Raw genomic sequence first — 25,505 nt, 5'->3', positions numbered from 1 at the left:
TTCCCTTTTCCGTTCTCGAGTTGCGCTGCTCGAGTTAAAGTGAAAATTATCTTTTGCTTATGGCTTAAATGTAGCCAAATTGTGGACTTAAATTAATTTTTGTTATTTATTGTATAACCAGCATGTCGTACTCGATAACGGGAATAAAACAAGCAACAACAAATATGAAACAAGTGTTAGTGCAAACTTAAATAACAAACGAAATTTATTGCGACAACAAATTGATCGTAGTTTCCCGTCTTACTATGATGACTGGGTAGATGCAAGGCTACAGTTAGGTCATGGTAGCTACAACATCGCCAGTTTATGGGTCAACATGTGTACACTATGGTATTCAAAACATGTGTTGTGCGGAAACTGACTCCACAACTTTAACCTGTAAGCTGTGTCAACCTTCTACTGTACACTTAGTTAATTACAAGCACTTTTGCAACTTTATGATAATTCTGTAACTTTATGAGATGTTTTTCTTATTTTTGTATCACTCTGCTTTCCAACCTTCTAAAAACAAACATGTTTTGATAACTACAATGCATATCCGAATCATATTTTAAGTTATTCTTTCGCCCACGCATAACCAAGCGCTGTACAACGCATCGTCTATATGCTGCGCAAGGCTAGTTCTCGTCTAGAAGGACCCAGTTGTACCGCTGCTAGTGGTTTCGTGGTATCCTGTCGCACAACCCCATTGCTTTCGACACAAACACTTTGCATTTATTTTTGAACAGTTTGTGGTGACTTGATAGTTGGACATACGCCTAATAAGAAAGGACAAATTTTTGCGTTTGAACTAAGCAATGTATTTTAAGAAAAATTGTACAATTCTTCTTTGTTTAATGTCTGATAATAGTTGTAAAACAAAATAATCTACATACGTATTTAAAACAATTTGTGCAACAATATTTTTTGGAAATTTGTGAGGAAAAGGCAAAAACGGTTTACTTTTGATTGAAACTATTTACCGATTTACTAACTTGCTAAGTTACCTAATATGTATCCATAAGCTTTCAGCTGGGTATACAAAAAGAACCAGCGTCCGCTGTCCGTATGCGGTCTCGAAATGTGGTCGCAATGATGATTTTATGTGGCAGCGATATAATTTTGTTTAACATTAAAACTAAATTATTTCGATGTTAAACATAAAACTATCAAAGGTTATAGTGACTTTTTGGTAATACAATTTTATTATGTCGGTAAATGTTTTTAAATTGTTACAGAGTGACATAGCTACTGCGTTTACAGTAAAAGTCATTTGGCATGGGATTGAACCTTGATTAGTTGAAACGTGCAAACTGCATCTCGAAAGATACAAAACATTCGTGGTGAAAGTAAAGTAAAAGGTTGGCCAAGCTCATATGTGTTATGAAAAGTAGGCCAAATAAAATATATAGATAGAGCAGCAAAGAAAAAAATAACCTTGATTTGTTGTTATGACTCTTGCCATAGTGAATAAAAATTGTTAAAGTGTAGTTGCGACAAAAAAAATTAGTGTTTCTTTAGTGGTGTAAGATGCCAAGCTACCCGCTCTCAGTGGATTAATTAAATAAAAGTGTCACCAGACGTTTTTCCATTATCCTGCAGAAATGTTATCTTTGGGTAGCTCAAAAGTAGACCAACGCGAAACTACTCTATTGTAAAATTGGAGAAACCACACAAACTTATACGACTTTGTGTTATCTTACCTAAAAACTACATAACCTATAGATAAAAATAACATCAAAAATAAACTATTATGTCACCCTATTTAAATTAGACAATTTTCGTCATGTCTTCTACGTCGCATTAGAAATTTTACAGGCGCAGCAATATTGTTTCATCGTTTACACATCCGCATTCCGCAACAGTGAATAAATTTCCCATCCCTGCTTTAAGATACCAGTGATAAGATATAAAACTTGAAAACAATGGGTTTCTTTTAAGCAAATAAATTTAAATTATTTTTTATACTTAACCAAATATAAGGGATATACTTTTAAATGATTATTATGAGCTCGCTTTAATTAATTTATGTGTGCAAATATTCGCAAAATATTCAGGCTAAAGAAAAATTTGTCTAAAATTGTTTTGCCAGCTTGGGAAACTTTTGAACTGTTATGCGATAGCTCTTTAAACTCCAATTCTATCGCTGATTTGCAGCATTTGAATTAGAAAGTTTATCATCTTTTTAAAATCGTATTTGTTTATCATGTATACTTTTCATCTAGGTATATATGGCCAAGAGTTTACTATAGTAATTCTGCCAGTCCTGATCTACAGTGCCCCACCATTTTGGCTGCTTCGGGTTAATCCTCAGCATTACTAGTTTCACCGCGTAGGGACGATGGTGTTGGACTTTGGGCTTAACTTACTTGTACCAACAAACCGACAAAACCAACACCAACATACACTTAATACACACAGCAAACAACAGAGAATCTTGGAAACGTTTCATACACGAGGCAGTCTATATGCTTGGAATCAAGTGCGACAATAAAAAAAGAAGATTTGTTTATCTGACAAAATATAATCTAATAATATTGATTACTAAAATTGTTATGTATTATTATTTTTTGTTTATTTACCAGAGTAGTGCAAGCAAAGGATTTCCTCGAATCACATCACAAAATAAAGCCGAGGAAAAGGAAATTGAACAAACAAGAAAAAGCAGCAACACCAACTTCATATTGTAGGCTACTTTGAATTTTCAGAAATAAAGATATCGACTCAAGCCTATATTGCTGCTGGTTTCTACTTATCTAAAACATATATTTCTTATAGTTTATTATTTTCATAATTATACATTGCATAGCAACGAAATGAGGCTAAGAATAATGTATTGAAGCACACATATGAGTTCATAATGCCCTGCATATCTATAAGGTTCGCCTACAAGATTTACGTTCGTGAATGGTAAAACCAAATTAAATATTGACCTTATATAAATTAATATAATAATGCAAATAGGTATGTACGTTGCCTAATTGCTTGTTTAAAAACATCTGCACGAGAATAAATACATATTAAATCTAACCACTATAAAAAAAACTTTGAAACCTTTATGAAGGTGTGCAATTGAGGTTTTATATTTTCTCCTTATTGAGATTAAAAAAGTTTGTAGTTTTATATTTTGGTTTTATCATGACGTTCAAGTTTATTAATATGTTATCATCTTACTGTATACTAGCCTATTATTAATTATACTATTATTGAAATACTGCTTGCTTTTATTTGTATGAGCATTTATCCTAAAAATATATTTTGTTGCCAAACAATGTAAACCGGTAAATTGTCTGTTGTAATGAACAAAGCATTAATAAAACCTAACTTGAAAAAACATCATTCTGTTTATTATTACTGAAATGTTCAAATAAAATGTAAGACCGTTTACATTTAACAGCACCAATCAAAGCTTTAACACCTTATGCTTTCATGCGTCTCTAACAATTGTTCCAAAATTATGCTAAAGACAGCTTAGCTTCTTAGTTTGGCCCAAGCTTCCTCTTTCATCATCATATATACTCGCAAAATGTTTTGGTGTATTTCCAAGGTAATCGCATTGATAAAAACAAAACAATTTATTATTTCATTTTCAGAAACACTAACGCTTATTTGACAACAGGAAAATCGTGATTGTTTCATGGCACGAATATTCTTCAACTCAAGTTTCGTTTTGCTTTTGCTACATATTGACATGAAAAGTACAAAGCAATTATTGTTTTGCACACAACGATTCGACGCAAGTACTTTTTGTGAGATTAAATACATTAAATCGCACAAACTGTGGTACTCTGATTACGGCTAGTGTATGAGTGGGTAAGTTGCTCGGTACAGGTCCAACAAAACTATATACTTATAAGAGTCAATGTACTCAACGTATCCGACTATGTCACATTTTGCTATTTAACTACTCATCCCGTTTTCAACTACATGGTTTCGTAAAGCAGGATTTATTGCGATGACTAGCCTACATTAAAAACGAGACATCACAAACGATTGGAAATAGATCATAACATGCGGTTAAGCTTATGCAAAGTCAAGCCGTGGCTTTAAAACTTGTGGGCAGTACAAAAGCAGCAACCCTTGCATTAATGAATTAAATTAAATATCGAATCAAATTGCCAATTTTATGTTCCGGAAATCAAAATCACGTGTCAAAGAAAGCATCTTAAAAACAATCATTCTGGAATACATGTGTAGCCACAGTTTTCTGTATTTATCTATTATCTGCGCATACTCACTTATGTTATTTATTTTTTGCTTCAGCTTACTTGAATTATTCTTCTCCATACCGAACAACAAAACGGTGTCTCACACAAACGCTAATTTCATTTTCTTTTAAATTAGGGTCGCTTCAGAAATTAGGGACCACTGCTGAAAATAAAAGAATGATTTATTTAAAGAGATACGTTTTATGTAAAGAACATTGTAAAGTTGTTTTCTTGCTCGAAAACAGGTCTCGACAAGGAAGTGCAGTGACATTCAAACTATTTAAATTCATATGTGACTTTTAACAATTGAAATAAAATTACTTTCTGTGCCAAAAAATATTTGACATTGATGCATCTGTCGTGAATGCATCGAAATCTTTGCACGTTTTAACATTGTAATTAAATTGATCTGCCAAATGTTCTGGCAGCCAACTTATTTACATACACGTAATTTGTGTCTAGCTGTTCTATCCAATTGTCACACGATTTGACCTGGCATTAATTACGCGTTTCCTATATACATACCTGTTAAAGTTTTCTTCCTTGACTAATGTTAGCCTATCCATCAGACGTTGTTGGGGCTTCAATTAGCAAGCTCATTATAATTGCAAGATCGAAGCTTGCATATAAAAAAAAAACTTAAGAGTAAACAGTGCTGCCAAATGCTGACTTGTTAATTTTTGGTTAAAAATTGATACATTCAAGCAGAACTTCGGCGTTTGGTTTAAAACACTCGCGCACTGTAACGGTACATGAGATTGGAAAGCGATACATTGAAATTTCATATCAAAAATAACATCATGAAAGTTAAACAAGCAAATCTTCAACACTGTGATTGCACGTCCGCACGATGTCCTTCCAATCAATTACGTATATTTCCATGTATTGAAACACAATGGATATATTTCCTAAGATCCTTTTGTTAAACACCTTCATATTGGCTCGTTGATAAGTATCACTATTTTTTGCAACCCTCTCTTTACCGCGGCGCAATTTCCTCAAATAAATAATTTCGAAATCAAACAATCAATCTGAATTGATGCAAAAGTATCCTATATCCAACCAATACAAAGTTTGCTACACATCTCCGATTTGACTTGGTGTATAGTTGGGCTACTATTGCTTATTTTTACGCAACAAAATATTTCAGATCTTGATAAAATAAACAAGTGGCCGCAGTGTGTTTAAATTCAACATACAAGCTTGCTAGAAATCAACTCAACAGATCCATATTTTGTTTTTGCTCTTTCGCATTTTCGCAACAAGTCGAATTACCTCGCTCTATTCTTCCTTTAATTAAATTGTGTAAAATGAGATGTGAAATCTTAATTTACACCTCAGTGTATCCAAAATAGATCGAAATATCTTACAACGGATCAACTAAAAAGTATTATAATATTTTTTTTGAGCAAGCCCTCACACACATACAGTTGATACGCATTTCTATTCCTGCCTTGGTTAGCTTGCTTGAATTATTTTTCTCCATACCAACAACAAAACGGTGTCGCAACTAAGCGCTAATTTTATTTTATTTTAAATTGGGGTCGCTTCTTAAAAAAATTAGGGACCACTGCTAAAAACAAAAGAATGATTTATTTAAAGAGATTTGTTTTTGAAAAGAACATTCTAAAGTTTATTTTTTGCGCGAGAACAAATTTCGACCAGGAAGTGCATTGACATTCAGATTAATTAAATTCATATGCAATTTTTAAAAATTGAAATAAAGTTACTTTCTGTGCCAAAAAATATTTGACATTGATGCATCTGTCGTGAATGCATCGAAACCTTTTTGCATTTTAAGATTACAATTAAATTGGTCTGCCAAATGTTCTGGCAGCCAACTTATTTACATACACGTAATTTATGTCTAGCCGTTCTATTCAATTTCCACACGATTTTCCCAAGCATTAATTACGCGTTTCCTATACCTGTTAAAGTTTTCTTTCTTGACTATTGCTTACCATCAGACGTTGTCGGGGATTCAATTGTCATGTTCATTATAATGACATGATCGAAACTTGCATTGAGAAATGAATCTGATATAATCAGTTCAGCTCAACAGGCCACAGCCCTGTGCCACAGTTCGATAGGCCACATCACGGCGAGCTATAATAGAGGCCACCGCATCGTGCACGCACGAGATCTGACTGACGGCCTATATGCTTTGTGTAAAAAAACACAATTTTGTCACTTTCCTGAAACGTTATTGATAGTTAGGTGATGTTTCGTCAAAATTTATTAATTATTGTAATTAATATACAAACAATATCACATGGATATAAGTTGATCGTCATATGTTTTGCTGTATTACAAATAGCATTTAGTAATAACAGCAGTTTTAGTAGTTTAGGTAAGCAAATGACAGTGGAATCGCTGCATAATGTTGATAGACCACAATTTCTACGAATCAGTTTTCTGCATTTCCCCTATTGACTTTAAACAGTACGTACTGTAATTCAAAAAATTTAAGTAGCCTACTGGATGCATAAAATACTGTATAAAACCATTAACAGTACAAAAGCACAGAAAAATTTAAACATGGTAGAAATAAAGTACTGAGCATCATACATATCTGCAACTAATTTCCATGCAACATTAATAGCAATTTAAACAAAATCGTGCTGATCAATAGTTTTCAATTGAATCATGCCTTCACAGTATAATGCAGGTGAGCCGGAGGTTGCTCAAACTATACCGTTCGTTAGATCGCGCTGCAAAAGATCTTATGCGTTGGCCTTCTAGACAGATATTACATCCAACTCTCCTATACAATCAGAAAATACAGTGAGATTAGAGCAGTAGAAACTAGTAAAAAAAAATATGCCTGCTGCTAATTTTATCCAAGAATAGTTTTGACTTTAGACATATACACAAAACAATAAGCATGTAAGCAGTTCTGGTCACATCAAAATGAGTCAGTGTTCACCCTCTGAATCTGATACATGGTTATCTCTGAGTCATCAGTTGATGGAGGGAGAAGCACCTGGTGTTGGTTGATCAGGATCAGCGTTGATCTCTGTAGTTCATACCATTGATAGTGCGATGTTCTTCTGCCATATACTCACTTATAAATGGTGAAATTCTGTTTTCATATTCATCTGACAGACAGAGCTATACTTCAAAACTTTAAGCTCAACTCTTCAAATATCAACAGTCAATAAATTAATCAATGAAGCCAGTCTGCCTGGCCCTAGAGTGATTGCCTAAAATTCAAAAACAATAAGGTTAAATAGAATATAAAGCTGTAATTTTACAAAATGAACGAGTAGGACAGAAAGTCAAATGAGTCACAATTATATTGTGATTTACTGCAATAGAACTATAGAAGTGGTTAATTTTAGATGGTGAATGATTACTACTGATAAATGCAGCCATATAACGAAGTAGAAAATACTTACTAATTAGATACAGTAGAAATGTTGTTTAAAAGCATTAAAAGTTGCATGGAAAGTAAAAGCTTACCTGCAAAAATATAAAAATAAACTACAAGGCATTTTTACAACATCAGATCAGCTAAATAAAGATTGAAAGAAGCATTATGCCTTTAGCTATCAACATGTATTGTATCTAGACTATATTCTATGAAAGTTTTAGCACTTTTAATGCACTTTCTTTTGAGCATCTGGGAGACTGCAACAGGGCATAGTTCTTTAAAAAATACATTAGCCAATGTGCGACAATGAGACAATGTCATGAAAAAGCAATGTCGTTCAGATATGGATAGAAAGTTACAGGAAATAAATTTTTGACACATTTCACCAACAACACTAGTAAAAAGATGTAACAAACTACACACCACTGTACAACACTATCCTTCGGACGTGTCAGACCACCTCGATTTAATTTATCAACATATGAACCAAATATTTTATAATAGAAGTATGTGTCTTCTGCAATAACACATCCATTCTTTAACTCAACATACCCAGCAATATAAACCATTGCAATTAAAACCTCTTCTGAAACTTTTCCTTTCAGCTCACTTTCTACAAGATCACGATTACAAGCGGCACAAGCATGACCTTCGACAACATCAAACTTTAAATCTAATTGCAGTGAGAGCTTCGAGTGTTGAATTCTTACCTTTTCCAAAACTGACTGCTGAGCAGTAATGAAATAGTTACCTCCAGACCCTTGCCGAAGCTTACTGAAGCACTTTTCTAATGGGTCAGTTGTAAACCAGCCAAAGATTACAAAATCATTTCCACATGAAAGTAAATACTTTGCTAGATCTACAAAACCACATGGCATATATGACACAAGAAGTTTATATGGACACAACAATCCCAGTAGACTTATAATTTAAATTGCAGTTTGGTACGCAACACCTTAAAGGCATTTTTTAAAACGGAGGAATTAGCTTTCATCCAAATTAATCAGATTAGTAAATCTAAATAATATCAAACCATGCATGTTAACTACTTTGTACTGACATGCAGATCATGAATTCTCAAGATGTATGTTATTGCAAAAATCAAAACATCTCGAGAAATAAATCAAAGCATAACAAATAAAGATCCCCCATCATGCATGTATTAAATAAAGATGCTACAAAACTAAACGGTTGTTGAAACTGGGCAGTCAATCTATTAAAAATTGTTGTAGGCCTACTACCAGTATAGCCTATTGAAAGTTAATATTTAAGTTAGTTAAGATTTGTTAGTCATCTATACAGTAAGTAATCCACACAAATTAATAACATTACATTCTACAAAGATTAGCTTTGGTACTGGTTAGCTTTGGTACACCTCCCTCGTGGTTAGCTTTGGTACACCTCCCTCGCCATTCACTTCGACGGCCATCCCAGTGTACCCCCACCCCTGCCTCTATGCTGGCGATTTTAATTGCCAGCACGTCGACTGGGGATACCGCATCACCAGCCCTTCTGGTGCATGTCTGGCTAACTGGGCATCAAATAACAACTATGCCCCACTGTACAACCCCAAAGATGAAGCCAGCTTTACATCCGGGCGATGGGGCACTGGAACAAACCCAGACATGGCCTGGCATGCTCTACTTTGTTTTGATAAAATAACAACTACGCCCTTACAGATCCAAATGAATGTGAGGAAGGTACTGACACTTGTCACGAGATGGCGCAGTGTATCAACGAGCCAGGACAGTACAGCTGCAAATGCAATGAAGGATACACCGGTGACGGCCACACATGCAAAGGTGAAACCAATTCTAGCAAGACCTTGATCATATTTTTTTGGTTATGCTTGGTTGAACTTATTGTTAAAACAATTCTAACATAAGTGGATTTTATATACATTTGGTAAGGCACATGTTAACGCAGACGCTATTTTGCACCCAATTGGTGTAAAATAAATTATTATCAGTATTATCACGAAAAGGTATTACCTTAAGAAATAAATTGTCTTCACTGGTAAGTAAAAACGTAACTTACACTTATGAGTGATTTGAGCAACTGTTGACAATAAAGTCTACCACAGCGACAACGTAAGGCTACATTTGTTGAAAAAGAATCAGATTCTATTAAAGTATAATTAAATCTATAAAAGTGCTATGTGTGGTATAATAACGTATTAGTAATGACTAATATTAATCGCAATGCAGATATTGACGAATGTGCTACTGGATTATACTGCACTGGTTTATTCATGGGCTGTGAGAATACTGAAGGAAGTTATGTATGCTATTGTATGCAGTCCCTAAAACTGGTAAATGGGCAATGCATTGGTAAGTATACAATATGCATGGAACAATAGAAGAGCAAATAATAAATCTGTTTTATGCCACAACCCGCCTGACAACTTTGTCTCGCATCCCAGACGCAACCAAGTGCACATTATGATTTGCGTGGTAATGTAATTGTTTCAAGCGCAATAGGCTAGACGGTGAAAAAGTTACTAAGCAAAAATATTTTTATTTGCAATATGTCTACCTGTGCATTATGTACTGTACAACTTACCATTAATTAGATCTACATGTTTTTTAGTAATAATATCGATCTATAGCACGGCATCATCACATACAAGCCGTATGCTCACTTTTGTTGCACTTTTAATTTAATTTTTTTTGTGCCTAATATTTTGTGATTTATTTTCAATTGTTGTATTTATCTTAGTTTTCAATTAATACTTAACAAAAACACATATTATTTAAATTTATTTGAATTTTTAAAATGCGATTTTTAAACAATCTTTTAGAACCCGTGGAACAAACTCCATGATCCCGTTTTCCCACATCGTTATCGGAATAATCACAGAAGGATTGTTGTATAACATTATCGCATTGTTGTATAACAAAGCATTGCTGTACAGTATAATGCATTTCTCTAACATCAATTGTTGATTCTGCTTGATTGCATGGTATTTATTTCAAATCATCAATAAAAAGACTACACCATAATTATGAATTAATTATTGCTGCTTAACATAATATCTACAATAGCTAAACACGGAATAAAATTGTTCACCGGGCATTTGATAAATAAAGTGACCTGCGTTCTTCTGGTGAGTATAGGTTGCTAGGTAACCTCCTGATGTTTACGATGATGCCTAGTTTTTATTACCGACGTTTCGTCAGCCAGCACGACTGACTTTATCAAGGGGTCTAAATTAGGTAAACACAACCAAGTACTGCAACAAATGGCACAACACCAAATCATACTGACAAAATGAATAAAGTAGCAAGAATCAGAGTGAACAAAACGCAGTAAGATTACCGCTTAGTTGAATGATGACGCAGTGATGCCTAAAAACAGTAGGCTATTATCCGCCAGCGTAAAATTATCTATCTTTTTAAGGCAACGTCAACAATAGGCAAAACTTATAGGCAAACATCGTTGAAACGTCAACAGACGTTGAAACGTCAAGAAACGTTGAAAAATGGTGGAAAAATGTTGAAAAATGGTCAACAACCATTTATTATAAGCAGAGAAGACTTTTTTCTCTCTACATTGAGAAATTCCAAGTCTGACTACTTAGATTGCTGGAAGATGGAGACTTCCGTTTCTTCGACTTGTTGTTTTTCTTTAGTCATTGCAAACAAACTGTATTTATTCAGAAATGTCTGCAAATAAGCAGGCACTAACCGATCAATGCAATAAACAAAGAAAAACGAAACACATGATCATACACTGCTTCAAAGCGTGACGAAACTTACCAGAAATTACCATCAGGCATTGGAGCGTGCAAAGCAATGTTGCAGAACGAGTTTTCGAATATTAAATTCTCATCAGTGCAACTACATTTATGAACACAATAACAACGGTTAAATTTAAACTCAATACAATACATTACAAAGATTATAAGGACATATTCTCAGCGTTCAATTGAATATTAATAAATCCATAGACATCAGAAAATCACTTCCAGCATGCAATTCCAGACCGACATTACACGCTTAAGGTTTTTTTTGTTGACAGACTTAATGTTCAAAGCAAAAAACAGCCATCACAATGAACATCTACCGAAGTATAACTAATTTACAGTACTTAGATAAGCAATGAAAATTAATAGACGGTATTGTTATTAGTATTAATTCAATATGATTTCAGTGATTATAATACAATGTAATATAGTAGGCTGAAATAAAATCTTTAAACAACATTTATTTCAGAAAATTGTAATACGTGCTATCCATTATGTAATATTATTTCACCGGAAATATAAAAATAAACATTTGGTGGCAAGAAGCTTCTAACCAAATGCCAACGACGACAAATGCGACGTTGGCCCAGCATTCGCTCAACGTTGTGTCAACAACCAATATGTTTACAATACATATTTGGAGAAAAAAATCTATTATGTGGTTTATATCACTAAACTATAACATGTTTTACACTTTTTTATTAATTGTTTGTTCAGCTAAAGAAATAATGTTAGTTGGCAAATAGTTGTTTTGCGACGAAATGCCGACCGCGACGTTCGCGACCGTTCTGCAACGATCAGCCGACATTTTTTGCTGTGAGGGAAGTCAGCAGCAAAACTATTCATTTAGTCAAGTGAAGTATTTTATTAATAATGTGAGTGTCAAAGAAAAACAAAGAATTTATTCTATTTAGGGAAAAGGTATTTTTGCAAAAAAAACATGGCAAATTACAATGTATGCTGTGCTTGCAGCTTACGTCCATTCCGAAGGAGTTCAATTTAAAAGACTTTGCACCGAAAATGTGTTCCATGTTGGATTGTAGCCTACATAGGCTATATACAATTGCAAAAGCAATTTTCTCACTTATGAAGCGACTGAAAACCGAAAAGCTGACACACAATGGATGATGAAATCCTAGATGCTTATACTTACGTTGGTCGACTAGAATACAGAATTTAGCAGAGAATGAAATCATAACTAAAAGCAAGAACCATAAACTTAGTTTGTGACTTAAAAATCACCATTTTTGAGTCACAGACAAGCTGAAAATCATTTTTTCATGCGTCCGTAAAATTTTCTTCAAACCTTAATGCGGCCCTTCATGATCCCAATCTTGGACCACTATATTGTAGTTCAGGGATGGCGAACCTTTTTTAGTGCATGGGTCACAAAAGAGACCTTAATCCTTGAAAAAGCAAAAGTGGGTCATACATTTAATTACATGTTAATGCGAAACTTGCTGCTGCATCTTCTCTGCAAGTCTTATTTTCCTTGGTTGGTAATCCGTACAGTAGTTTTTAGCTTCACACATGCAGCACTCATATCTGAGCTGAAACGATTCCGTGTGCTTGATTGTATAGAATTCATGTGCGAAAATAAAGTTTCGCACGAATATGAAGAACCAAACAACATTAACAGAGCTACCGCAAATCTATTCATAGTTTCAAACGAATTTGGCTGGGAGTTCCACTTTGTAAGAATTATATTTTCAGCATGGTTTTCAACAGCAGGAAAGTCACAACCATCCATATCCGCTTTCATTTCAATTTTTTGTAGGAGATGATTTAAGTCTACAAATTTTGTTTTCCAAACTGTGCTTTCTTGAAAAGTCTATCATTTTCATTTCCAAGTTGTAAAGACGAAGCCATTCGAAGTTTGATAATTCAAGATTTTCAAATTGAATTGCATGCGGGAAAAGAATGAACTGCAATGTAGTATCTAGTCTTCGGAACTGGGTAAACCCTTCCGACATTACATTTTTGGCCTCTTTCGTCAGTAAAACATACTTGTTGAGTGCAGTTTGCTTTTGTTCATAAGTTTAATTGGTGCTGGTAAAGTGCTTCAACAACTAAGGAAAATATTTCAGCTGACCTTGTTCAAGGTCTACAGAAAAAATAGAGAGTTTCTTCTCAAATGCTTTAATATGCCCAAACATGGATAATACAATATTTCCACAGCCTTGCAATTTAGTATTTAACTTATTGTAATGCATTGTGAAATCAGCGAAAAAATGTAAATCATTCAACCACGTACTTTCGCTTAACTCTGGACATTTTTGATTTTTTTCAGCTAAAAAAGTTGTAGGCTACTTCTTCCAACAATTCAACAAATCGCTGTAAAAAATTACCACAACTTAAGTTGTGTCAGACTGCTATATGGCAATTCGGTACGGTACTAGATTAAAATAGGGTGGGGCCTTATTACAAATATTTAGTGAAACATTTATTCGTTGCTGAAATATTTGTTTAAATTTCATTATTTAAAAAAAGACAACTGGGTCACTGAAAATCTGTGATGGGTCACTTCGTGACCCGTGGGTCAGTGGTTCGCCATCCCTGTTGTAGTTGATTATTACAGATGCTTTTTGCATCAGAGTGTTACGTAGTACATCAAGTAGGCTGAACAAAGTGATTTCCTTGTGGCGCCAATGAGAGTCACGATGTGGGGATGGGGATAGTACCATTACCATGTTATTGGATTGTCAGTGGTTACAAGAGTAGGTACTCACTGCTTTCCTACAATCCCTCCTCTGTCTGCCTCAACCATACTTGCAATTGTTTCCTGTTGTTTTTTGATTTATTGAGTTAATGAGTTTGGATATAAACCTGATTTTATATAAACTTATAATGGCTTTAACAAGGATAACTTAAATCCGTGATACATATGGGGCATCCCTCTAGCTTGCTATTTAAACTGCTTTAAGAAAGGGTTGATAAGAGCTGGTTAGTGATTTTAAAGCGGCACATACAAGAAAATAAGTTCAAATATTGCTGTTTCAGAGGTATTGCACAACTTATGCAGTCCCGCTGCCAGCATATGGCCGGCGTTTTGTCATTTTTGGATTAGTAAATTCCTTGAATATGACACACATTACAAAGCAAGCAGTTACGACAAAGTACGCGAGAAGCACGAAGCTTTTCCTCATTTCCATTACTGCAAGAAAAAATTCGTAGCCTGTTCACCATAAGCTACATTACAAATTTTTTTTTCCTTTCATGTTTTTAGATTAAGCTTAGTTGCATGGTACATCAACTTTTAGACATCAATGCAATTTATGATGATTTATTATGGAATGATAAAAAGAAAATCAGTGCGGTGCAGAAAATAGCCTAAAGAAAAAACATGAAATTTAAATGTTTTTAGTCAATAATATCTTGCATTAAAACAAAGTTTGTTACCAAAAACACTGTTTCCATCAACGTATCAATTATGCACTATGAGCACATAAAAATATGGAATGGAGTAATTAAGAAACGTTTCTCAACGTTTTCTTAACAAACATAGCAAAGATGTCAACAAACGTAATGTTAACGTCACCACAGTTTATTTGGATTGACAACAGTTAGTCGTAAAACAACTCAGGTCTATTGACATATCTTCACGGCATCTTTATGTCATATATACAATGAGATTAATGTTATATTAATTAATATGAGCTTATTATCATTCGATTTTGGTATATCAAATATAGTTATTACTTTCCAAAACTTTTACAGCCTGTTTCACTGTAAAAAGGGAGCATCAGAAGGTCCTTATACAAATAGAAAACTGTTCTATTTGAATATGGACCTTATCTCCTTTTAGTGTGAAACAGGCTGTAAAGGTTTTCATCATCATCATTATGGTCCTTCCTCGTATTGAGGGTTGGATACAATGCGCCATTGTTCTTGACCATGAGCTGTTCGTACTGCATTTTCATAACTTGATTTTGTCCATTTAGTGATGTTTGACGTCCAAATCATTCTTGGTCTGCCTTTGTTTCTTTTACCGTTTATCTTCCCTTCTGTTAATGATCTTTGTAACGAGTTTTGCTTTATTGTGTGTCCAAAATACTTTCATTTTCTTCTTTTGACTATTTGTAAGCGAATTTTGCTTGAATTAAATTTGGATAATACTTCATCTTTAGTGATCTTTTGTTTCCGTGAATTTTTAACATTTGCCTGTATGACCAGAGCTCGAAGGCATCCACCTGTGTTTCCATTTTTTTTGACACAGTCCAAGTTTCAGAGTTGTATAAAAGGGTTGACCAGACATAGCATTTTAATATCCTTTGACGAATTGATAAATTTAAACTTTGATTGATTAAAATGTACCTTCTAAAGGTTTTAGAAGGTACAATAACAACTATATTATATGTAATTTGTTCTGCTTGACTTTTTACTGGGCATTGAACACTTTTTGTAGTATTAATAGTAATTGTTGTTTCAGTATATCAAGTACTTGTACAGATACTGTATTTCTAACAAAAAGTTGAAAGACAGAAAAATTACAGTAAACTTTACGATTTTCCAAATCTATACTGAACCAATACGCATGATGAATGATTTGAATTTCTTTGAATTAGACAAATCATCAATGTCTTGTATATACAAATATACCGCCAGGATTTATTGGTGATCAAAGCAAAGTCACGAATATCTGTCAAATGATTATTGGTTTCAATGATTGCATGAATTTATAGCAAAACATCCCAGCTCTTTTTCTGAGAAAAATGTTCATAGTTTGTTCACTTCACCTGAAAAAAAAAGTGGAAGTAAAGTGGCATCCGATTACTTCAAATTATTTTCATTTCTGGCCATCAAAGCAAAAACATTCATTTTTCATTACATTCAGGAGTCTAGAAATGGTGAAAAATACAAAATGCAAAAGTAAAAGCGATCTTCAGACAGAAATGATATACCAAATAAAAGTTGCGTTACGTTGATATGACAATTGTTTTTTGAAAATCAGATAAATTCAAACATTGTATTGATTAATTAACATTTCATAGCAAATAATAGAATAATTTATAATTCCTTATTAATATTAATTATTTATTTTGATTATCAACCTTGTGAGGATCCCCAATTAGGGTGAAACAGGCCGTAAACGCTGTTAGATGACTAATAACTAGGTTATATACAGTAAGATGATTAATTTCGCTCAGCTTGGCTTTTCTGTTTGGCATTGGGCACTTTTTGTAATATTGATAATATTTTTTGTTTAATTAAAAAATGCAGTTGGTTACTTTCTAATGGAAACAGAAAGAATGAGTTAAAAAGTATTTTATTTGATGCAGTAACTGGTATTTATTTCGTGTAAACCAATTACTGTAGTTGTAGTCCTGTAAAATAAAACTTTCACATATTTTCTTTGTGTCTTTTCGACTAATAGATAAAAATAAATTACCTTGTTTTATCCCATACACAGTTGTGTTGTATTATCCCAAGTTGTGTTCCCACCACAGGCACACTCGTAACTTCCAATAGTGTTTCTGCATATCATAAAAAATCCAGTACAGCTGTGTTGTCCACTTTCACATTCGTCGATATCTGCGTATTTTTGTAAGAAAGTAACATTTATTAGCGAACACTGTTTAGTTTATGTTTTGATAATAATTAAGACGATTTTTAAGTAAATGCAAATTAAATTTTCTTTACTGGATTCGCTTCAATCTTACACAGCTAAAACCCTTTACGCTCCACATGACAGATCATTTTTGATTAAAGTGGCTACCGATCAAAGTCATGTTATAAATATCCTGTTCAGAGTTGCCAGTTCCACGGTTTTCCCGCAGAATTGGACTAGTTTTATTTTGGAGTCATGGTAAAATTTTAACAGTCGCGGAAAGCTTTGACAGTTGCTTTTTTTTGGTTTCGTTCCATTTTCACCAAAATGTCTTCGATTTTTACTATATTTTGCGTATATTTGTCGTATTTTAGGCTACTTTTGAGCTTGTTTCATCACTTCTGAGAATTGGGCTACTTTTGGACTACTTTTCATTCGCAATTTGGCTGAAAATGTTAAAAACATCTGGCATCCTTGATCATTTTATATGACAGCCGCTACTGATGAAAGATAATTATTTAATATTGATAAAAAAATATAAGTCGCCTCCGAATTTAAACCGAACGAATGATGAAAAATAAAAAGTACATAACGCACGGTTTACAATTGAGTAAATATTGTAGCCCACAGTATGTGTCATCAAACGAACACTAACATTGGTGTTAGTTGCTTAGGCTAGTTTCATTGGTCAAATTTCTTTCTTATAACTTTTCTGTAGCCTACACAAAATTGCATGATTTAAGTTTTTGTCAACGATTATATTCGACTTTAAAGCTTTCATAATAAACTATTGTGGTGAAAAAAATTGTTGGAAAACGAAGGTAAGTTGGCTCGTCTTTATCAGCCATGCAAAATCATTATGACTGTGAAATATTTGTATCTTACTAGCAACATTGAACCAGTCAAAACTTTTCGAAAAAAGAGTTCGAGATAAAAAAAATCCTGTTTTAGCAACGTTTCCTGAACTCAATATGACAGCTCAGAGCCATCCATTTGAACTGAGCTTCTGTTTCTTCCTTGCTTGAAATAAAAAGTCTCATTTGACTCATTGCAAAGCGCTTAGCTATAAAAATGAGAATCACACGTTAGATCACCAGAAAACATGATAATATTTTGCGAAAACACGATGTTTCACTGACTGTAAGGTTCTGATATATTTCCAACCAATCATGCCAAAATGGCTGCTAAATAAACATAATGGTTTGCTGGCAGTTAGGCTTATATGCAAATGTTCTTCCAGGTTTGTTGGGAATCTTAGAAAAAAGTTAATGAAGTTAACTAAATATATAACTTAATAAAACGTTTCATAAATACAGCTGTATAACATAATGCTATACATAGGCTATATAACATATGAAGCTGTTTGCTGTAAACGTTGATAAGTCACATTTTGGCATTTCGAGAAAAAGACGTTTGAAGTGTTCAAATATATGCTAAAGAATGAAAACATTAAAATATTTTATTGAGGGTATGTGCGTTTGACTGAGATTTTGGATACATTTTAGGCCTGGTAAGTTTGAGTTGACTTTTTCTATATTTTCGAATAAAATGTGGACTTATCAACTTTTCCCTCTAATTTGTGAATTATCAACTTTTTGGGCGAAATTCCACATCTCAACTTTGTACCTAATAGTTTTTGTGCAAAAGTTGGTATGCACATTGTTCAAAACAATTTTCTTTGAACCATTTAAAATGTACAGAAAATGGTATGAGAAGGATTTTTAGCTATTTTATTTTTCCCAAAAAACGAAAGTGTCTGTTTAAGATCATAATATTTGCTGATGACGTGTGGTTGTACGTTTTTGTCACAGGTCATGGTACAGCATAATGAGTTCAATGTTATTATCAGGTGTGACACGAAGCAACTGCAATGATTTGAAAGGCATGTTTTGCCTATTTCCAACGTATCCTTCTAAAATGTAAATATCTAATTGCCTCGCAAGCTAAGATTAAAATTTTATTTGTTTTTTGGCAGTTTTCACAATTTGTTTTCACTTATAACGTATGTATGACTATATACGTATATAATATATGTCTATATTATATACGGAACGTAATTTAACAAATCACAACTTAGTGAAATTAGAATATAGGTCACGCCAATATAGATTTAAATAAGAAAGGGGGTAAAAAATTGTCAAATAAAGTAAACAATATCACACCAATTCAGAAGAATCCATTTATTAAAATATAGAGCTTTCGCCTCACATGTGTGGTTTCTTCAGTATAATCTTATTCAAATAGAATAATTCTATTTGATTCTATTATGATTCTATTTGAATAAAAGTTGAATAAAACCACTTTGACATTCATTGTTATCTACAAATTACTGTTTCAATCATGTTGCCATAGCCTGCACTGTGTATTTAATGCAGAAAAATAGAGAAAACATCGGCTGGTTTAGAAATTAACTGAAGCTTTCCATTTTTTAGACTATGTATAACAGTAGCCTTCTGTCATTAAACGAGCATTTTTATTAAATCGAACAATTAGCAACACTTTACCTTCTTCGCAGCATTCTCCAGACCATCCCGAATCACATTGACACTGAGTACCGTTTAACACTCCTTCATTGTGACAAATTCTGTTACAAGGTCTTTCTTCTTCAATATTATTTGGGCAAAGTGCTCCGTTACATTGGGGGGACACAACGATGGAGCGCGATCGTGTCTCGATGCCATTTGGTCCACAGCTTGATGAACAATTAGACCATTCCGTCCATTGAGTCATTTCGCAATCGACTAAATAAGATGTTTTTTTGTTATTATAATGTTAAATGTAGTGTTGTTGCTGGGTTATGTCTGTTTATGGTTTAAATATCTTACAATTATCTCAACAACAAACATTTGGTTTAGAAACACCAGTCGCTCTTCTGGTGAAAATTGAGCTAAACTATCACAGAGTGTTTCATGTGATAGTTTATAACCTGCATTTATTCCGACGTATCGCCAATGATACAAGACTGAGTTCTTCAGGGGGCTAGATCAGATAATGGCTACCAGTCTAGCATGGCACCGATTCATTTATGCCTCGAACATCGAATTAAGTTGTTATAAATAAACTAAACATTCTGCATGGTCGTGTTTGCAGATTATCACCTGAAACACTTTATGATAGTTTAACTTAGTTTACACCAGAAGAGCGTTTCATGTTATTGAAATAAATGCTTGGTGAAAAGACTAATTGAACTTTTAACAAAATTTTTCTTTCTATTGATGTGAATCTTCGCAAACATCTAGTAGAACACTTTGTTGGAGGAGCTAGTGATCATTTAACTAAAGCCTTTAAGCTAAAGCAAATAAAAAAAAAAACTAATATTGCTTAATGACCTGGACAGCATTGTGGGTTACAGGATCGAGATGACGTAGAAGAACCACTGCATCTTCCTCCACATCTTGGTGAAACGCGGTGACTTCGTGATCTAGTTTGCCGCCCCCCACCACAGGTAGTCGAACATGATCCATAGCTACTCCATGGATTCCAAACGCAATTTACAGGGCAGCAGTGATTGTTACATGACCGAGATAAACTAGAAGAACCACTGCATGAACCTCCACATTTTGGTGAAACGCGGTGACTTCGTGATCTAGTTTGCCGCCCCCCACCACAGGTAGTCGAACATGATCCATAGCTACTCCATGAATTCCAAACGCAATTTACAGGGCAGCAGTGATTGTTACATGACCGAGATGAAGTAGATGGCCCGGAACATCCAGAACCAAAGCAACTTGCTTGTCTTGCTACTGATCGTGATCTTGATTGTGTTCCTCCTCCACATCTAGCTGAACAAGAACCGTAGCCGCTCCAACCACCCCACCGACAATCTTCTATACATGGGAGACTGTAATTGCATAAATAAAAGCATTATTTTGCTGAGTTTACAAAGCTGAGAATTGCGAGAGTCTGAACGACGGTGGAGACGATGTTGCCATAACATCGTTTCAAATCACGCGTTTTGTACTGGCAAGAGACTTAATGGTATGCCAAAATTAATAGGACCTGCCGACGCTATGAATTTATCCATTTGCTGTTTCCGTTGTGTTGAATTTATAATTCGCAACATAATGTGTTATCACAATGACATCATAATAAAATGGCGATTGGTTTTTGTTGTTGCTCGAAAAATAGGTAGTCAAGTTATTTTGGTGCCCTAACGCATTGAATTTTTTCTTGTATTAAATGGTATATTAAAATGATTATATCGAATGTAGTTACTATTTTCTAAAACTATTCTATAGTAGTTATTTTCTCTGTTTCATGAAACAGGCTGTAGAGATTTGAGTGAATAGTAACTACATTTGATGTAATTCGCTCTGCTTGGCTATTTGCTTGACATTGAACACTTTGTGTGATATTAATAGTATTTATTGTTTAAAATGATTATATAACTTATAATGTATCATAGTTTTCAAACTTATTGGTAAATCTGTTAATTACTGTTTGTTAGATACCGCTTGTGGCCTTTGCATAATAGAAAAATTGCGTTTAGAAGTGCAAACTAAAGCGGATGTGCGATCCACTCGGTGGCGCTACAACTGGGTTCTAGCAACACGCTCGCAGTGATTGCTTCAAGCTTTAGCACGCTTTGCGTAACGCGCGTAGGCCTACAGCTGATATGGGTGGGATGGGAGTGCAGTTTTGTGTTGATGTGAGGGTAAGAAGGTGCATATTACAAAGCTTGATACATTGTAGGCTTGATTTAACGTTGCTGTGGCTATAAAAGCAAATAAGTAAACAGGCGATTTCGAACACATTGCATGACAACACATTGCTTGAAAGCAAACAGTGTGCCATCAGTGTTCACTTTCAAACCAACACTTGCTACCTCAGGAAGAGGAGCGTGTTTGAAACAAAGATTAGAAAAGCTTTGTAACATTGAAGATTGGCAGCATGAAGAAGAGGTTGTTGATCATGCTGAATGTACAACGGAACCTCATTGCAAGAGAAGGAAAGCGACTTCAGTTGCAATTCAGTGCAGCCTGGATAGCAACGACAATATCGGAGGAAGCGCTTTAACTGGAATGAAAATTGAACATTACAATGAAAATAAGCAAGTCATAAACTACTACACTGGTTTCGATGATTATGATAACTTTATGTTATTCTTGCGTTGCTTGGGGCCAGCTGCATATGACTTGAACTATACCAGCAGCAAACTTGACCCACCAAACCAGCTCTTTCTTACTCTAATGAAGCTAAGACAATCAAAGGAAACTAAAGAGCTGAGTTTTCTCTTTCACATTAGTGAAAGCACAGTTTCATTAATTTTCAGGGTATGGATCAACTTTATGTATTTTCAGCTGAAGGAACTTAATATTTGGCCATCTCGAGCTGTTGTGGATGAACACATGCCCACACAATTTCAAAATTCATTCCCTACAACACGTGTCATTTTAGATGCAACTGAAATACCAATCAATAAGCCAAGAAAAGTTGATGGTCAAAGCATGACGTTCTCCACTTACAAGAATAAGAACACACTAAAAATTATGATTGGCATCACCCCAATGGGCTGGTATCGTACGTAGGCCCATCAACAGGTGGATGTTCAAGTGATCGCCAACTTATCGAGCAAAGTGCTCTCTACAAACAAGCTAATGAACACTTTTCACAAGGGGATAGCATCATGGCTGACAGAGGTATTCTTGTGCAGGATCGTTTCGCACCTTATGATGTTGCAGTCAACACGCCTACCATGCTGAAAGGGAAGCACCAACTTGATGCAGATGTGGTTGTCTCGGATAGACGCATTGCATCATCACGCATACATGTCGAGCGTGTTATTGGACTGAGCAAGACATATAAAATTTTGACTAACCCACTGCCTTACCAGTATGTCCCAATGGCATCACTTATCGTGTTTGTATGTTTTATGCTGTGTAACTTTCGTAAACCTATTGTTAGTTGATTTTGTGATTACTTTCTTTCTTAGCAAAATCTCTTCGGGAGGTTTTCTTTGCCTACCGGCTTTCTCTTTTTTTATACTACCGCAGCAGCGTTCCTCCTCACATAACGTAGCTGGCCTTGCACCATTGCTGGTGATGCGGCCATGTGTTTTTATAATTATTTATTCTGACCTAAAGCTGTTTTATAATGCATGTTATAACGCTAGCTCGTTTTGCCGCATCTTCCCTTTTCCGTTCTCGAGTTGCGCTGCTCGAGTTAAAGTGAAAATTATCTTTTGCTTATGGCTTAAATGTAGCCAAATTGTGGACTTAAATTAATTTTTGTTATTTATTGTATAACCAGCATGTCGTACTCGATAACGGGAATAAAACAAGCAACAACAAATATGAAACAAGTGTTAGTGCAAACTTAAATAACAAACGAAATTTATTGCGACAACAAATTGATCGTAGTTTCCCGTCTTACTATGATGACTGGGTAGATGCAAGGCTACAGTTAGGTCATGGTAGCTACAACATCGCCAGTTTATGGGTCAACATGTGTACACTATGGTATTCAAAACATGTGTTGTGCGGAAACTGACTCCACAACTTTAACCTGTAAGCTGTGTCAACCTTCTACTGTACACTTAGTTAATTACAAGCACTTTTGCAACTTTATGATAATTCTGTAACTTTATGAGATGTTTTTCTTATTTTTGTATCACTCTGCTTTCCAACCTTCTAAAAACAAACATGTTTTGATAACTACAATGCATATCCGAATCATATTTTAAGTTATTCTTTCGCCCACGCATAACCAAGCGCTGTACAACGCATCGTCTATATGCTGCGCAAGGCTAGTTCTCGTCTAGAAGGACCCAGTTGTACCGCTGCTAGTGGTTTCGTGGTATCCTGTCGCACAACCCCATTGCTTTCGACACAAACACTTTGCATTTATTTTTGAACAGTTTGTGGTGACTTGATAGTTGGACATACGCCTAATAAGAAAGGACAAATTTTTGCGTTTGAACTAAGCAATGTATTTTAAGAAAAATTGTACAATTCTTCTTTGTTTAATGTCTGATAATAGTTGTAAAACAAAATAATCTACATACGTATTTAAAACAATTTGTGCAACAATATTTTTTGGAAATTTGTGAGGAAAAGGCAAAAACGGTTTACTTTTGATTGAAACTATTTACCGATTTACTAACTTGCTAAGTTACCTAATATGTATCCATAAGCTTTCAGCTGGGTATACAAAAAGAACCAGCGTCCGCTGTCCGTATGCGGTCTCGAAATGTGGTCGCAATGATGATTTTATGTGGCAGCGATATAATTTTGTTTAACATTAAAACTAAATTATTTCGATGTTAAACATAAAACTATCAAAGGTTATAGTGACTTTTTGGTAATACAATTTTATTATGTCGGTAAATGTTTTTAAATTGTTACAGAGTGACATAGCTACTGCGTTTACAGTAAAAGTCATTTGGCATGGGATTGAACCTTGATTAGTTGAAACGTGCAAACTGCATCTCGAAAGATACAAAACATTCGTGGTGAAAGTAAAGTAAAAGGTTGGCCAAGCTCATATGTGTTATGAAAAGTAGGCCAAATAAAATATATAGATAGAGCAGCAAAGAAAAAAATAACCTTGATTTGTTGTTATGACTCTTGCCATAGTGAATAAAAATTGTTAAAGTGTAGTTGCGACAAAAAAAATTAGTGTTTCTTTAGTGGTGTAAGATGCCAAGCTACCCGCTCTCAGTGGATTAATTAAATAAAAGTGTCACCAGACGTTTTTCCATTATCCTGCAGAAATGTTATCTTTGGGTAGCTCAAAAGTAGACCAACGCGAAACTACTCTATTGTAAAATTGGAGAAACCACACAAACTTATACGACTTTGTGTTATCTTACCTAAAAACTACATAACCTATAGATAAAAATAACATCAAAAATAAACTATTATGTCACCCTATTTAAATTAGACAATTTTCGTCATGTCTTCTACGTCGCATTAGAAATTTTACAGGCGCAGCAATATTGTTTCATCGTTTACACATCCGCATTCCGCAACAGTGAATAAATTTCCCATCCCTGCTTTAAGATACCAGTGATAAGATATAAAACTTGAAAACAATGGGTTTCTTTTAAGCAAATAAATTTAAATTATTTTTTATACTTAACCAAATATAAGGGATATACTTTTAAATGATTATTATGAGCTCGCTTTAATTAATTTATGTGTGCAAATATTCGCAAAATATTCAGGCTAAAGAAAAATTTGTCTAAAATTGTTTTGCCAGCTTGGGAAACTTTTGAACTGTTATGCGATAGCTCTTTAAACTCCAATTCTATCGCTGATTTGCAGCATTTGAATTAGAAAGTTTATCATCTTTTTAAAATCGTATTTGTTTATCATGTATACTTTTCATCTAGGTATATATGGCCAAGAGTTTACTATAGTAATTCTGCCAGTCCTGATCTACAGTGCCCCACCATTTTGGCTGCTTCGGGTTAATCCTCAGCATTACTAGTTTCACCGCGTAGGGACGATGGTGTTGGACTTTGGGCTTAACTTACTTGTACCAACAAACCGACAAAACCAACACCAACATACACTTAATACACACAGCAAACAACAGAGAATCTTGGAAACGTTTCATACACGAGGCAGTCTATATGCTTGGAATCAAGTGCGACAATAAAAAAAGAAGATTTGTTTATCTGACAAAATATAATCTAATAATATTGATTAC

General features: G+C 34.4%; 3 protein-coding genes and 1 pseudogene across 3 annotated transcripts; 2 read left to right on the top strand and 2 right to left on the bottom strand.

Annotated features, from left to right (window-relative positions):
- The first annotated feature begins 9,243 nt into the window (after window positions 1-9,243).
- LOC145777637 (thrombomodulin-like) lies at window positions 9,244-10,399 on the top strand. The gene is made up of 3 exons (XM_082589070.1): window positions 9,244-9,362; window positions 9,768-9,890; window positions 10,361-10,399. Exons 1-3 carry the CDS (start codon window positions 9,281-9,283, stop codon window positions 10,381-10,383), a joined length of 228 nt encoding a protein of 75 aa, XP_082445196.1. The 5' UTR covers window positions 9,244-9,280; the 3' UTR covers window positions 10,384-10,399.
- A 5,507-nt stretch (window positions 10,400-15,906) lies between these two features.
- On the bottom strand, window positions 15,907-19,583 carry LOC145776795 (epidermal growth factor-like protein 8). The gene is made up of 3 exons (XM_082588020.1): window positions 19,358-19,583; window positions 16,695-16,837; window positions 15,907-16,041 (listed from the first exon to the last, which is right to left on the bottom strand). Exons 1-2 carry the CDS (start codon window positions 19,581-19,583, stop codon window positions 16,701-16,703), a joined length of 363 nt encoding a protein of 120 aa, XP_082444146.1. The 3' UTR covers window positions 15,907-16,041; window positions 16,695-16,700.
- A 591-nt stretch (window positions 19,584-20,174) lies between these two features.
- Window positions 20,175-21,322, bottom strand: LOC145776794 (adhesion G protein-coupled receptor B3-like). The gene is made up of 2 exons (XM_082588019.1): window positions 21,291-21,322; window positions 20,175-20,694 (listed from the first exon to the last, which is right to left on the bottom strand). The coding sequence occupies exons 1-2, from the start codon at window positions 21,320-21,322 to the stop codon at window positions 20,175-20,177; spliced, it is 552 nt and encodes a 183-aa protein (XP_082444145.1).
- A 288-nt stretch (window positions 21,323-21,610) lies between these two features.
- LOC145776793 (uncharacterized) lies at window positions 21,611-22,761 on the top strand (annotated as a pseudogene).
- The last annotated feature ends 2,744 nt before the right edge of the window (window positions 22,762-25,505 follow it).

Source organism: Aplidium turbinatum, chromosome 9 (genome assembly GCF_918807975.1).
Source record: "Aplidium turbinatum chromosome 9, kaAplTurb1.1, whole genome shotgun sequence".
Taxonomy (NCBI): domain Eukaryota; kingdom Metazoa; phylum Chordata; class Ascidiacea; order Aplousobranchia; family Polyclinidae; genus Aplidium; species Aplidium turbinatum.
This window is presented reverse-complemented; position numbering and strand designations above follow the sequence as displayed.

Excerpts from the sequence above, each read along its gene's own strand:
- LOC145776794 (XM_082588019.1), bottom strand. The coding sequence starts at position 21,322 with ATGCAAAGGCCACAAGCGGTATCTAACAAACA. Across the intron at positions 20,695-21,290 it reads CAAGCGGTATCTAACAAACA|TCTCCCATGTATAGAAGATT; the intron begins GTAATTAACAGA and ends ATGCAATTACAG.
- LOC145776795 (XM_082588020.1), bottom strand. The coding sequence starts at position 19,583 with ATGACTCAATGGACGGAATGGTCTAATTGTTCATCAAGCTGTGGACCA. Across the intron at positions 16,838-19,357 it reads TGGAGAATGCTGCGAAGAAG|ATATCGACGAATGTGAAAGT; the intron begins GTAAAGTGTTGC and ends AAAAATACGCAG.
- LOC145777637 (XM_082589070.1), top strand. The coding sequence starts at position 9,281 with ATGGCGCAGTGTATCAACGAGCCAGGACAGTACAGCTGCAAATGCAAT. Across the intron at positions 9,363-9,767 it reads TGACGGCCACACATGCAAAG|ATATTGACGAATGTGCTACT; the intron begins GTGAAACCAATT and ends ATCGCAATGCAG. Across the intron at positions 9,891-10,360 it reads GGTAAATGGGCAATGCATTG|AACCCGTGGAACAAACTCCA; the intron begins GTAAGTATACAA and ends ACAATCTTTTAG.